Source organism: Nannospalax galili, unplaced genomic scaffold (assembly GCF_000622305.1).
Source record: "Nannospalax galili isolate Female #2095 unplaced genomic scaffold, S.galili_v1.0 scaffold1189, whole genome shotgun sequence".
NCBI classification, from domain to species: Eukaryota; Metazoa; Chordata; class Mammalia; order Rodentia; family Spalacidae; genus Nannospalax; species Nannospalax galili.
Genome location: NW_008360313.1, coordinates 424369 through 437171, shown reverse-complemented (window position 1 = coordinate 437171; position 12803 = coordinate 424369). Strand labels below are relative to the sequence as shown.

The 12803-nt window shown below is 36.6% G+C and overlaps 1 protein-coding gene across 1 annotated transcript in view; it reads left to right on the top strand.

The window, feature by feature from the left end:
• Mettl11b (methyltransferase like 11B) overlaps positions 1-10309 on the top strand; it is a 17092-nt gene extending 6783 nt beyond the window's left edge. The window contains exons 2-4 of the mRNA XM_008824891.1: positions 2663-2838; positions 9060-9309; positions 10007-10309. Coding sequence (XP_008823113.1) covers positions 2663-2838; positions 9060-9309; positions 10007-10278 — 698 coding nt within the window. The 3' untranslated portion in view covers positions 10279-10309. The remainder of the gene's footprint in view (positions 1-2662; positions 2839-9059; positions 9310-10006) is intronic.
• Positions 10310-12803: the final 2494 nt, after the last annotated feature.

Here is a 12803-nt window from a genome sequence, read left to right as displayed (position 1 = left end):
CACTGGCACTTTAATTGTAAAGTGCTCATACATACATCTCTTTCATGGAAATTCTTATTTTTCATAAGAACATCTAATTGTGTTAAGCTGGTTCATTATTTTCTTTATCAAATCATTTCAAAGCTACTATTTAAACCTAGCCTATATATCCCCTGGAGACTCAGATCAGTTTTTAGTTTAAAAATAGGCCAAACTCTGGAATAAAGAAAATAAAATAGCTATAGCCATCCATATAAAAACAGAAAGAAAAAAGAAGATACTCAGCAAAGATGAGCACGTAACTATTGACAAAATTTCCTGTTTATTAGAAAGTCTTCATTTTTTTGGCACTTGAGAAATTTTACCGTATTTTTTTGGCTTCTTCTGACATTGGGTCGATATATTCTTTTAGGTCTACACTAAGATTTTGAGCTAATAGTCTTCTCTCAAAAACATGTCAAAAGACAGCAAAAACATCAATAACATATCAGCTTAAGGTAAATTCAATTTCTTTGCCTCTTGGACAGTTAGAAGCTGAGAACCCGGGCAATAATTCTTCAACTACCTACAAGAGACTTTCTCAGTGAAGACATTTGAAAATCTTGCAGTTTATCTAGATGATGCTGTACACCAGGGTTTCTCAGGGTTTTTCCTCTACCAAGTGGCTTCTCAACAGAGAAATCTGTACTTAACCTGGTATAGATAGATATTATATATATATATCAAACATTGAATCAATCATAAAGAATAAATCACAAATAAATTCATTTTAAAATAATTCATTGCTATACATATTATTTTATGATTTCCTGAAGACAAAAGCAAATTTTCATACAAATGAGAATGGTATGATCGATTTTTTTCATAAAGAATTAAATGTCATCTGAATATTTGATACTGCAGGATATCGAGCATCTTCAACATTTTTCAGAGTTGATTAATATTTTTATTTTATAATCAATAATTAATGCTGACAATGTTGCTTTGTGTAAATTCATAGTACAAGATGACAGAAATATGTTTAGAGCCATTTCATAAATGGTTAGAAATTTTGTCTTAATCCCAACTCCAAATTCATTTAACACAGTTTTAATGTAACTCAAGTCAGCAACCATTACACTATTTTTCTAAAAATCAAATAGCTAACAGAATGCAATGCAAAGACATACTAATTTGATACATGCTGAGAAATAATGGTAGCAAAATATTAAAAGTATTTTTTTGTAATTAAACCATTCTGTTTCTACAAGAGCAGGAAACCATGTATATATAATTAAAAAACACTGCAATTCATGGCATGCATTAGTCCAGAATCTGAGCTGTGGTGTTTCAGGCAGTGTTCATTGGTGTTGTGTGACATGAGGGTATGTGCATTGCAAGGTGTGTGCTCAGAATTTTGGGTGCAGTGAAGTCACATGATGCAACATGGTCAAGTGTTGCCACAAAACTTAAGATTTTCTGTGCATTTGATTTTGAATTTTTGCCAACTTTCATTGTTAACTTTTTGTGACCTCACATTCAGTTACCTGCAGTACAGGAAGCTTGATCCATACCATGTGGAATTCCTTTCCTCTTAACCAAAATAAAAACATGTTTCATGGCTGAGTTCTTTTTTGAATCTTTCTCTAATTGCTTCTACTTGTAGACATCTGCCAAAACCCTAAGAAAAGGATTGTTTGCACCATTCATTGGGAATGCAGAGACATATGACTTAACTCCCCTTTCTAGGTTGTAATATCCATGAGACAGGGATCAAGCTGTGTATTTCTTGATTGCCAAGGGCAGAATTAGTGCTTAATAAGCAAGCCATGGTACATTGAATCTCGCTGTACAGTCTCTTGGATATTCCTAAAAAGTTCACAAAATCTTTTTCTTTTTGGAGCAATTGAATGTCTACTTTATTTTTCTTTTTGTAACAAGTACAAAACTGGAAAGTCTTTGCAAGTTCAGTACATAATATAGGTCAAGAAATAAGTACCATATTGTATCTATTCTCTGTCTTAAACTATCTCAGATTTCACAGAGACATTGCAATTCTATGATAACGTATAACATGAATTTCCTTGGTAAAAAGACATGCCTTAAAAATATATCATGGGTTTTAAAAATTATAAAATGACATGGCATATGTGAATGTGCCTAGCAAGCTTCTCAGAAAATGTTACTTTTAATATTTCTCTTTCTATCATTTTATTTTGAGAGGATAGACACTGAGTGCATTTCTGAGATGTTGGCAAAGAGACATACTGGTATGTGTTGCTTTAAAAGAAGTGAAAAATAGAGGTTAGAAACAAAGATTAATGAGAAAATTGCCACAAAATACTTGCTGTTCAGAGATAAAACTCACCATGATATATTGGGATGGCTTATTCTGCTCTAACAAGTACTATTAGACATTTTCATACACTAGTAAGTTATGTTTATTAAACTAAGTATTCAGTTATGAGAATGTCATGCTGTTGTGATCCATAAATAATATCCTTGAAGATCATAGGGCTTAATAGTTTTCTCAGTGTTAAAAAGCATGCAAGTCACCAAGCTAGAACTCAATTCCAGATTCCAAACCAATGTCCTTTCCTTTACAGCACAAATTCATGGAGTCTTAAGAAAGGCACTGCATTGTGAAACTCAGCTTGTTGTATCCTATAAATACTAATAATTTCTGATAATGTTTCTTTTACAGTGAAATTGTATGCTTTAACAAGCCAAGTCATCAATGGTGAGATGCAGTTCTATGCCAGAGCTAAACTTTTCTACCAAGAAGTACCAGCCACAGAACAAGGAATGATGGGAAATTTTATTGAACTATCCAACCCAGATATCCAGGCCTCTCGTGAATTTCTTAGGAAGTTCATTGGGGTGAGTTTTCTAACTGAAGCTTGATGAGAGGGCTAAATCCTTGCAAACATTGACCTCATACGTTTCTGTGTTGTTAAAGATACACAGCTCAGCTAAATGAGTCAGTCTAAAAGCCTATTTCAAGATGTTCAGAAAGGATGGCCCTCATCAAACCCAGGGCTTACTCTACTTGGCATTTCACCCTTGTAAGTAACACCAGTGAATCTTACATATTAAGGGGGAAGACAAATTAGCCTTCTTGATATTACTATATGAGGATTAAGGGAACATCTTTAAAGACTGAGAGATAAAAATCTGATACCTAATAGATTGCAGAGAAGTCATGCCTTTTGGGGTCTCAGGTTGATTTCTTGATACTCCACCATACAAATTAGGTATAGTAGGAAATGCAAGTTTATGTTAAGTTTAAAAATAAGAATGGGAGAATCCCTTTGGCTTTTATACATAGTTCTGGTTGTTACCTGAAAGAATGTGTTCCTTTTATTGTTCTGGATTTGGGTAAACCTCTACTTTCTTAAGCAAGAGAAATCTAAGTCATATAAAGACAGACAGTAGAAAATAGAACTCAAATCTTAGGCTTTAAAATCATCACGTTTCTTCTACATAATGTATAAGCAACTCTGGGCATGTGGTTTAAATGCATTTAGCCTCAGTTTGCTCATTTGTGGTTGGGGAATGTCAATAGGGAATGCCTTGGGGAGAATGTGACTATCAAAGAAGATAATAGATGGTAGGTTCTTGCTTTAGTGAACAAAATAACTATACAATAAATCTACTTTGTAGCTAATACTAATAATACCATGGTGTCTTATTATATATTCATTACATATTAGGAAACTTCTTTTTTTTTGCTAGCATAACCGACAAAATAAAGCTGCTTTGGCCTTACTGAAGATGAAGATAAAATTTTGCAAGCAAAATTTGTTATAATTCAATACAGCATCATTTGATTAAAATTTTTGTAGTATTTTATTTGGATAAAGGAAACATTATCAATATTTGACTTTGGAGTTATGCTGTCAACCTGCTCAGAAGCACAGTATGAAGATGGTTCCTGATGTTGACATGAAGGTCTCTTCCTACCAGCCTTCCTGAAGTATGCAGTATCTGAGTTTCAAGTCTGGCAGTAGAAAATGTGATCAGGATGAGATGTCTACTGGGGACAATGTCTGGTTGACCTAAGTTACAGTTTTAAACGGCTAGAAATTGTGGGGTAGATGACCATAAGTATTTACATCTCAGAATAATCTTGAATATTTCCAAAGAAGTGTTAATGGCTGATTTCACGGAATGCTTATTCTAAGAAGGTCGGTTATTCTCCAAACTTTTCAGGAGCACTATTTACTCTTTACAATTCTTTTTCTAAAAAACATTTTATTTATTATTATTAATTTTTAATTTATGTGTATGAGTGTATCGCTTGCATGTAGGTAAGTGCACCTGTGTCATGTAATGCTGTGGAGGTCAGAAGAGAGTTTCAGATTCCCTACATCTGGAGTTAGGATGGCTGTTACCCACCATGTGGGTGCTGGGTATTGAACATGGGTCCTCTTCAAGAGAAGCCAGTGTTCTTAACTATTGAACCATCTCTCCAGTCCCATCATTACAATTCTTAAAATAGTACTTTAAGTTTGCTTCTCTGTGGTTAGGGAATGCCAATAGGGAATGGCTAAGGAAGAATATGAAGGTCAAAGAAGACAATAGATGTTAGGCTCTTGCTTCAGTGAACAAAAAAACTACACAATAAATCTAGTTATTAGCTAATACTAATAACACCATGATGTCAAATATTGCTAATGTTTCCTTTATCTAAATAAGATACTACACAAATTTTAATCAAATGACATTGTATTTGTAAAATTTTGCTTACAAAATTTTATCTTCAGCAAAATAAATTTTATTTTATCAGCTCTCTTTATATAGTTGTGGAAACTGATGCTTAGAGAGGTTAAATAAGTTGTTAAGGTTTACACTCTTGAGCAACAGAGCTGAGATATAACCCCAGTCAGGTCAGCCTCACACCAAATTCCTTGCTTTCAACCACAGCATATTTTTTTCATTTGTCTCATGAAGAAAAATCCCTGTTTTCTTTTTCTTTCATAGACCATAGACCTCAACTCTTCTCTATTATGGCCCAAGCAGTCCCTCCTGCTTGCCTTGTGGTGAGGCTGACTTTGATCCCCAGGCATTTCAGAAGCTTAGTTAGTAATCCAGCTGTCTTGTCACTCTGTGAGGAATGCCAAGCTGACCACAGGGATGCTGGTCAGACAGAGACCAGAAGCACGCCCACAGACCTGGGAAAGGAAACAGTCTTATGCTTGCATATTTATGTTGGAGAAAAGGCAGACTGCTCCTTTTCAAACAAATACAAGAGTACTTCTTAGTAGACAAGGCCCATTGTAAAGCTGTGACCTAAATACAAACATGGTCTTTTTAAAGGAATGATATTTTAGTACTTTGACCTTAATAATCTGCTAAATTAGTATCTAGGTCAAGAAACAAGGAGTTAGGGAATATAAGTACCTGACATGATTTATTCTTGTGTCAACTGGGAATAGGCAGATTGTTTAATTTAAAGTTTTGCTTTCCTTTCAACACTTAGTGACATGGGATAGTGGGAAAAGTTGTTCAACCTAGTTGCAAATGTATTTGTGTTAGCCAACACATAAATAGTACCAAGATAATGCCGACATACCTGATGACTTCACCAGTTTCAGATTTTTAATGGGGTGAAGTTGTAACACATAAAAAATTTGATGGCATTTATTATTTTTGTCTTTGTCAGAGATTGAACCACTAAAACAACTATATCTAACTTGTTATATTTCATGGCTTTTGTACAGTGGCATGAGGCATTTTCATTTTCATTTTCAACTCGATTAAATGAGTTTAGGATAGTGCTATGCAAAATATTTAGGCATAATAAAAAACTAACATTACTGACTGTTTTACTTTTTGTATGAATCCATAAACATGTTGGTAACACAATGAATGAAAATAAAAATAAAAACCTTGTTTTGAAATCACACATCGTAGTCAGTTATATTCACATGTATTCATAGGCATCAGATTTCAGTCCAGTCACAGCTTCTACAGCCATGGCATCTAAGATGTGAGAGCAAGTCCTGAGATCAGCCTTTAAATACCCCTTCTCAGAGGAGCTACATGTGAATGACAGAACAGCAGTGCCAGGGCAGGGAGACAGCATCAGCCATGCGGGTTGAAGTGGAACAAGAACTAGGCAGTTCCTGGGAGAGGCTAGAGGCTCACAGCATTAGACCAAATTTCTTGGTCTGTTTGTAAATAACCACAGTTTCAGGAATAAATGTAGCCAAGCATCACAAATCTGAATTGGCAAGAAACATTTTTTTAAATATTTATTTATTATTTTTATTTTATGTGTATGACTGTATTGCCTGCATGTGTGTAAGTGCAGCCATACCTTGCAGTACCCACGGAGGTCAGAGAAGAGCATCAGACACCCTGGAACTGGAGTTAGAAACAGTTGTTGGCTACCATGTGGGTGTTGGGAATTGAATCTGGTTCCTCTGCAAGAGCAACCAGTGCTCTTAACTGCCAAGCCATCTCTTTAGCCCGGTGAGAAATAAGTTTTAGAAGATGAGAATGTTCCAGGAATTTCTAGTTTAAACATTTCATCTCTTTGGGCCTCAGCCTCTTTGTGTGAAAATGTAGGGGAATTAAAATTTAAAACTCTAGGCTCTTGCAATTCTCCAAGGCTTTCTTGGAGAGAGACAGAAGGCTGAGCAGGCAAGGCACTTTATTTAGCAGTTTTATATTTATCTGTTCATTATAAAAACATGGTCAGTTTTTACAGCCTTCTTAAGATCATTTAGGTCTCTTAGATCCGCTGTTCCACAGTTCCACCTGTCAAAGCACTTGCTACACTAATGAGAGCAACATGGTTGATTGAGAGGCTCTGGACCAAGTAATTTCAAGGAAGGGCTTTTTGAATCATCTTTTGAAAGGCAGGGTCTCCTTATATCCACAGCTGGAACTGGCTATGTAAACCAGCCTGGTCTCTATCTCATAGAGATCAGCCTGCCTCTGCCTCCAGAGTGCAGTGCTAGGATTAAATGTGCAGCCACCATGCCTGGCTCACAAGAAGCACTCTTATTGAACATAAGAGTTTCTACTAAGATAATTTCTAATAACTTAAAATAATACCCCCATACTTCTCATTTCACATTTATGAATTTACTTAGAAGATGCTGGCTTTGATAGCACTTATAAGACTTTGAATTAGTTATGCTTGTGTTGCAATACTTGAACAAGTGAGGCACTGCAGTATGAGCAGGATGGCAGGCATATGGAAGTGTCCTACCTACTGCTTCCCTTCTTAGACCCAGACAGGAATCACTAATTAATCCTATATTCTTTTCCTGCCTTTGAAATCTTTGGAATATACCATTAGATAGATCTACCAAAGGAATCTGAATTCACTTTAGGTGACAATCCTAATGTAGACTGGGTTTGGGTCAGGCAGTTCTTACTCAAATTCTAGTTCTGCCACTAGCTATGTAATAATAGAAGCCTGAGTTCTCAGAACTCCAAAGTGGGAACAATCATCATCATCCTATGGAAGTTTTCTATTATTGTAACTATTGTGGATACAGAGCATATGACACATACACACTCATTTATTATGGCTGTTATTCCATTTGAAAAGACATTAAAACCACCTCACTTTTTGTCCTTGTCGAACCTTTCTAACATAAAGAAGCCTTCTGGATGGACTGGAAGGCAGGCTTTCTGATGTTTCCTTCTGTTCACTCTTACCTTTGATCCTCAGCCAACTGGTTTTTTTTTTTTTTAATTCTTAGTTCCTGAAAAATCAAGAGTAGGCTTTCTCCTTAAGATCTTGATTGGTAATTTCAAGTATCTTATTACTGTAATTTCTAACACAAAACCTATTTAGCAGCCATCCCAATTACAACCAAATAATTTAAACCAGCTGAGGCTTTCTTCATAAATCCTAAACCTTTTTTAAATTGTGTAGAAGCAACTTTGAGAAAGTTTATATTAGTTAATTTCTCGATATCCTTACTAACTTCCCATCCCTTCATTCCTAGTTAATTTAATCCACATCTTTACTTAAATTTTTTTTTCAGTATCATGGAGTTTCTGGTATGAAATTTTAAAAAAATCACATTAAAGGAGACAGAAGCTGCAAAAACGACCCTTTATCCACGTGAACATGTTCTATACCACCAGGATTGGATTTGAAATAAAATTATGGTCAGACAGAATGGAACAAGGAGGATTCCTCAGCTCAGGTTCAAACTTTGCCACCTGTGGGAGAGGAGGAGATAATTCTGAGCCCCACCTCCAAACAGAGCCAAAATAATTTCAGTCATTCCAGTATGAATTGGAATGTTTCATAAAATGGATGTTTCAACTAATTTTAAAACTCATCAAAGTTCACTTCTTGTCCGCCCCACCCCTTAATAATTTTTGTACAAAGCAATAACCTACAGAACATGTCTATTTAGCCATCCTTGTCATCAATTTATATCTTCATAGAGCTATTGATGGCTCATTCTTTTGGAGACACCAAGTATTAGAACCTAAGATATCATTTATTTTGAAAATTTAGTTTGTGGACCAGCAAGATGGCTCAGTGGGTGAAGGTGCTTTTGACCAAGATGAACAACCTGAATTTGATCCCTAGGACCTACATGATGGAGGGAGGGGACTGACTCCTGCAAGTTGTTCTCTGACCTCCACATGAATATGCGATTCCACATGCATACACATATCACACAGTAAAAACAGTAAAATATAACAAAAATTGCGGGGTATGGTATTAGTCCCAGCACTTGGGAGGCAGAGGCAGGTAGATCTGTGAGTTTGAGGCCAGCCTGGTCTATATAGCAAATTCCAGTCTAGCCAGGGCTACATAGACCCTGTCTCAAAAAAAAAATGTGCTTTTGCTTTGCCACTTTTTAAAAGAGCTATATTCAGACAAAAGAGTAGACCTATAACTATTTGTCTATTTTTTTTTGAAAAAGGTAATTAAGTATTCTATATCTTAATTTGTGGTAGTAGAATCTCAGCTACATACATTTGTACAAATTCATTAAATCAAACACTTTATTATATAAAAATGACCCAAATAAAGTTGATTAAAGAAGTAATTTTAATGTCCAAGACTCAAAGTGAGTCTCTGTATTTGAAAAGGCCCACAAAGTATCTTTCTACAGGGGCCAGGGAGAGCAGGAACCAGCTGTGCCTTGGACTGCGGCTCTGGGATAGGAAGGGTCAGCAAGCACGTCTTATTACCTGTTTTCAATAGCGTGGAACTTGTGGACATGATGGAACCTTTCCTCCTTGAAGCCCAGAGCTATCTGAAGGTCAAAGAAGACAAAGTAGAAAGCTACCACTGCTACGGCCTGCAGGAGTTCACACCACCCTATGGAAGATATGATGTCATTTGGATTCAGTGGGTCTCAGGTCAGTCTTGCATGGCACACCTTTTTCCCTTCCCCATTTCTCAGCTGGGGAAGGTGACACTTGGGCTAACATAGACCCAAGGTGGGGGAACCTAACTGTAGTTGTGCTCACAGCAGTTGACTACCTCTAATTGTCATGTGAACACCCAATGACTCTGATCACCCAAATCTCTCCCCTAGCATTCTCTGTACGAGCTTGACAATTCCTACCTTCAGGGATAGAATAAATGCCTTTGGAACAATCTAAATCTTTTCACAAATGTAAACACTTGAAAACACTTAAAAACTGGGCCCATAAATGGCTAATCCTCAGTACTTATTGGCAGAACTAAACATTCTGAGACTTAAATCCCTAGGAAATGAAACAGCAATGAATCAGATCTCTCTCTCTTCTCTCTCTCTCTCTCTCTCTCTCTCTCTCTCTCATATGTGTGCACGTGCTTAACATAAAGGGGCTCATGGAACAGTTAGTATGATACTTATTTTAAAGACAAGGGATTAATACCCCTAAAAGACATATGTCTTTTTATCTAACTTTTCAAAGACTCTTGCCACTAAAACACTGTAAGCTATTAAATAATATGTGTGAGTGTACAAATGGAATTCTCTTGGTTCTTAGCCTTGTGTTCTTTTCTATTTGTCTCCTTTCTGTCCCCCTATTTCATTCTCTTTCCCTACCAACTTGACCTTCTCTGCAGGGTATCTGACTGATAAGGACCTTCTTGCATTTCTTTCCCGGTGCCGAGATGGCCTGAGAGAAAATGGTGTTATCATACTGAAGGACAATGTGGCACGGGAGGGCTGTATCTTTGATCTTTCTGACAGCAGTGTGACTCGGGACATGGACATCCTCCGGAGCCTCATCAGGAAGAGTGGACTGGTGGTGCTGGGCCAGGAGCAGCAAAAGGGTTTTCCAGAGCAGTGTGTTCCAGTGTGGATGTTTGCACTGCACCGTGGCAGACACTCCTGATCAGCAGTGGGAATGAACAACTGAACTGAACAGCAGAACTTTGGGTCCTCTTCAAGGTGCCCTGTGTAATCCAGACAGATATGGAAAGAAGAGATACAGTGCATGTCTGGAAAAGATCATGTAGTATGAACACCTTTTTACTAATATAATGCACCCACAGTGACGTGCACACACAGCTATGCACTTACTGTAATAAGACATACATATGCCATGGGTTTTCTGACAGAGTAAAACACCAGGAGAAGTGCTTTAAGAAGCTGCCTGTATGCATCAGAATTGTATAAGTGTGAATGAAAACATAAAGAAGAAACAATACTCATGAATTCTAAACTGCTTTGCTTACTGATGATTTATGTTATATAGTTATTCACAGGATGGGGATAGAAACTCTAGACCCCTTTCCCTGCCCTCATGTCTGCTATATTGTATGTCCTTCCTTCTTGGTATTACTAGTTCTGAACAAACATCTTCCCCTAATTAATAAGGCACTAGTCAAATAATCCTAGGAAAACAAGTCTATTAATTTTTTCTTTAAAACCTCTCTTGGCAGAAAAAGTACATAGCTCTACTTCTTATTTTGGGTCAGTTTTACTACCTAAGGATGTAATACGGATGTAACTTGATAACAAAGTCCACATTGCTCTGATGGAGGAAGTGTCTCCTTTCAGGAGAAAATGTTGTACCCTGAAGTTTCACCCTGAACATGTAAGCAAATGTCATCAATGATCTAATTTTAGCCACTGGCTTCCCCTGCCTACTTTTTTTGCAGCTGCTCCTCATTCCTTGAATGAAATGAATGTGCACTGGAAACAGAGGCATCAAAGGAAAGGGAAGGAAATCGATGTCTGCAAACTGAACTAGCAGGATTCATATAAGGGATTAGTTTATGAACACAATTTTAAATTATCCAAAAGGAAAAATGCAGTTTAATTTTATTAGCATAATGTTTTATTGTAACTATTTTGTCCTCAAACTACTCCTATATCTTCATCTTGAAGCACATCTATATGTTTTGGTCCTGGGATTCAAAGAACCAATTTAAATAAAGAATATCTACTGCATGGCTATGCTATCACCACAAAAATCATATTTGTAAGTCATGGCCCTAGATTCAGAAGAAAACAATTCTTGCAAAACATTTGTTACCTTGGTAGTTTCACTTCTTGTCTGGAAAATCATGTCCCATTTCTTTTCTTGGCACCTTCTAGCAGCTGAGGCTACTCATGTACTCTATGATGGTATAGCAGAAGGTGAGGCAGACCAGGGCTGAATAAGTCAGAGCAGAACCCAACCAAACAGTGAGCTATTTCCTAACAGGCAGAGTGTGATGAAATCCATGTTAAGTCCTTCACAAGTTTTGGAACAAGTGAGCAGAATCTTCTCTTTAGAATGATCCTGGGAATTTCTTTTATATCAGCATCTTTCATTCTTTCATCTCTTAACTTTCTGGTCTTCCATGATTGACACAGTTGAGTCAATAATATTGAGTAAATAATATGATTGATGAATAGATATCAATGGATGATCTTCAATTCAGTTGGGTCTTTGAGGTTGATAGTCAGTTCTCTTTCTTTTCTTGAGTCAAGTCACTAACCATTCTACTTAGAACATATCATGATCTATATTATTTTACAAAAACTCCTGAACTTTTTATACATCCTTAATTTAATTGAGAAAGAAATTTGAAGGTAAAATTTGTTACTATCAACTCTCTGTACTGTTAGTGATAGATAAAAGGAAAAAAAAACTAGAGATGCTTTGAGGGGATTTCAAATCAGATCAAGCAACCTAATAGGTTATGTTAAAGTTTGTACATGTGACTCAAAGTAGAAGCAGAAGTTTTTAAGCTTTCAAGCAAGGAGCTCATTTTTCAGATCCTGTAGACATAATCAATAGATCTTGTGGAAGGAAGACATTTATAGTGAGACCTACTCCAGCACCTTGGATCAAATGTAGCAGGCCAAACACACTGCTTGTGTTTATCAGCACATCTGGAAGCTAATGGTATAATTGGTAGTTTACTTTAGTTCCCTAATACTGGTTCATAGTCCAGCTGTCCCCGAATCCTTTTGGGAAATTCACAAATCGAGATTTCTAGATTTCATCCCTATGAAAGTTTGTTTCTGTGAAGTGGGATCACATAATTTGTATCTACTTAAGAAGTTATTAAACTGATTCTCAAAACTATTTTTGTTTGAGAATACTGGTGGGGAAGGATGGGTGAAGCCAGTCTCTTTTCTACATTTTGGCCAATTGTTCTAAAATCTAAATCTTATAATATCACATACGATCTCCCAGTGACTCCCCATTCATTCACAGCATGAATTTCCATCTCTTTAGAATGACATATAACAGCTTCTTGGCCTTGCATTGGCTTCCTAAAGGTAATGTTAAAAGTAGAAAGATTCAAAGCAGTTTAGGTTTCTGAAAGCACTAAAGAGAAATTAGACCAAAGCAATAGGGGCAACTGAGGGCTTCTGAAGTTCCAAGACCACTGGGGTGTGAAGATGAGCCAAAATACTGAG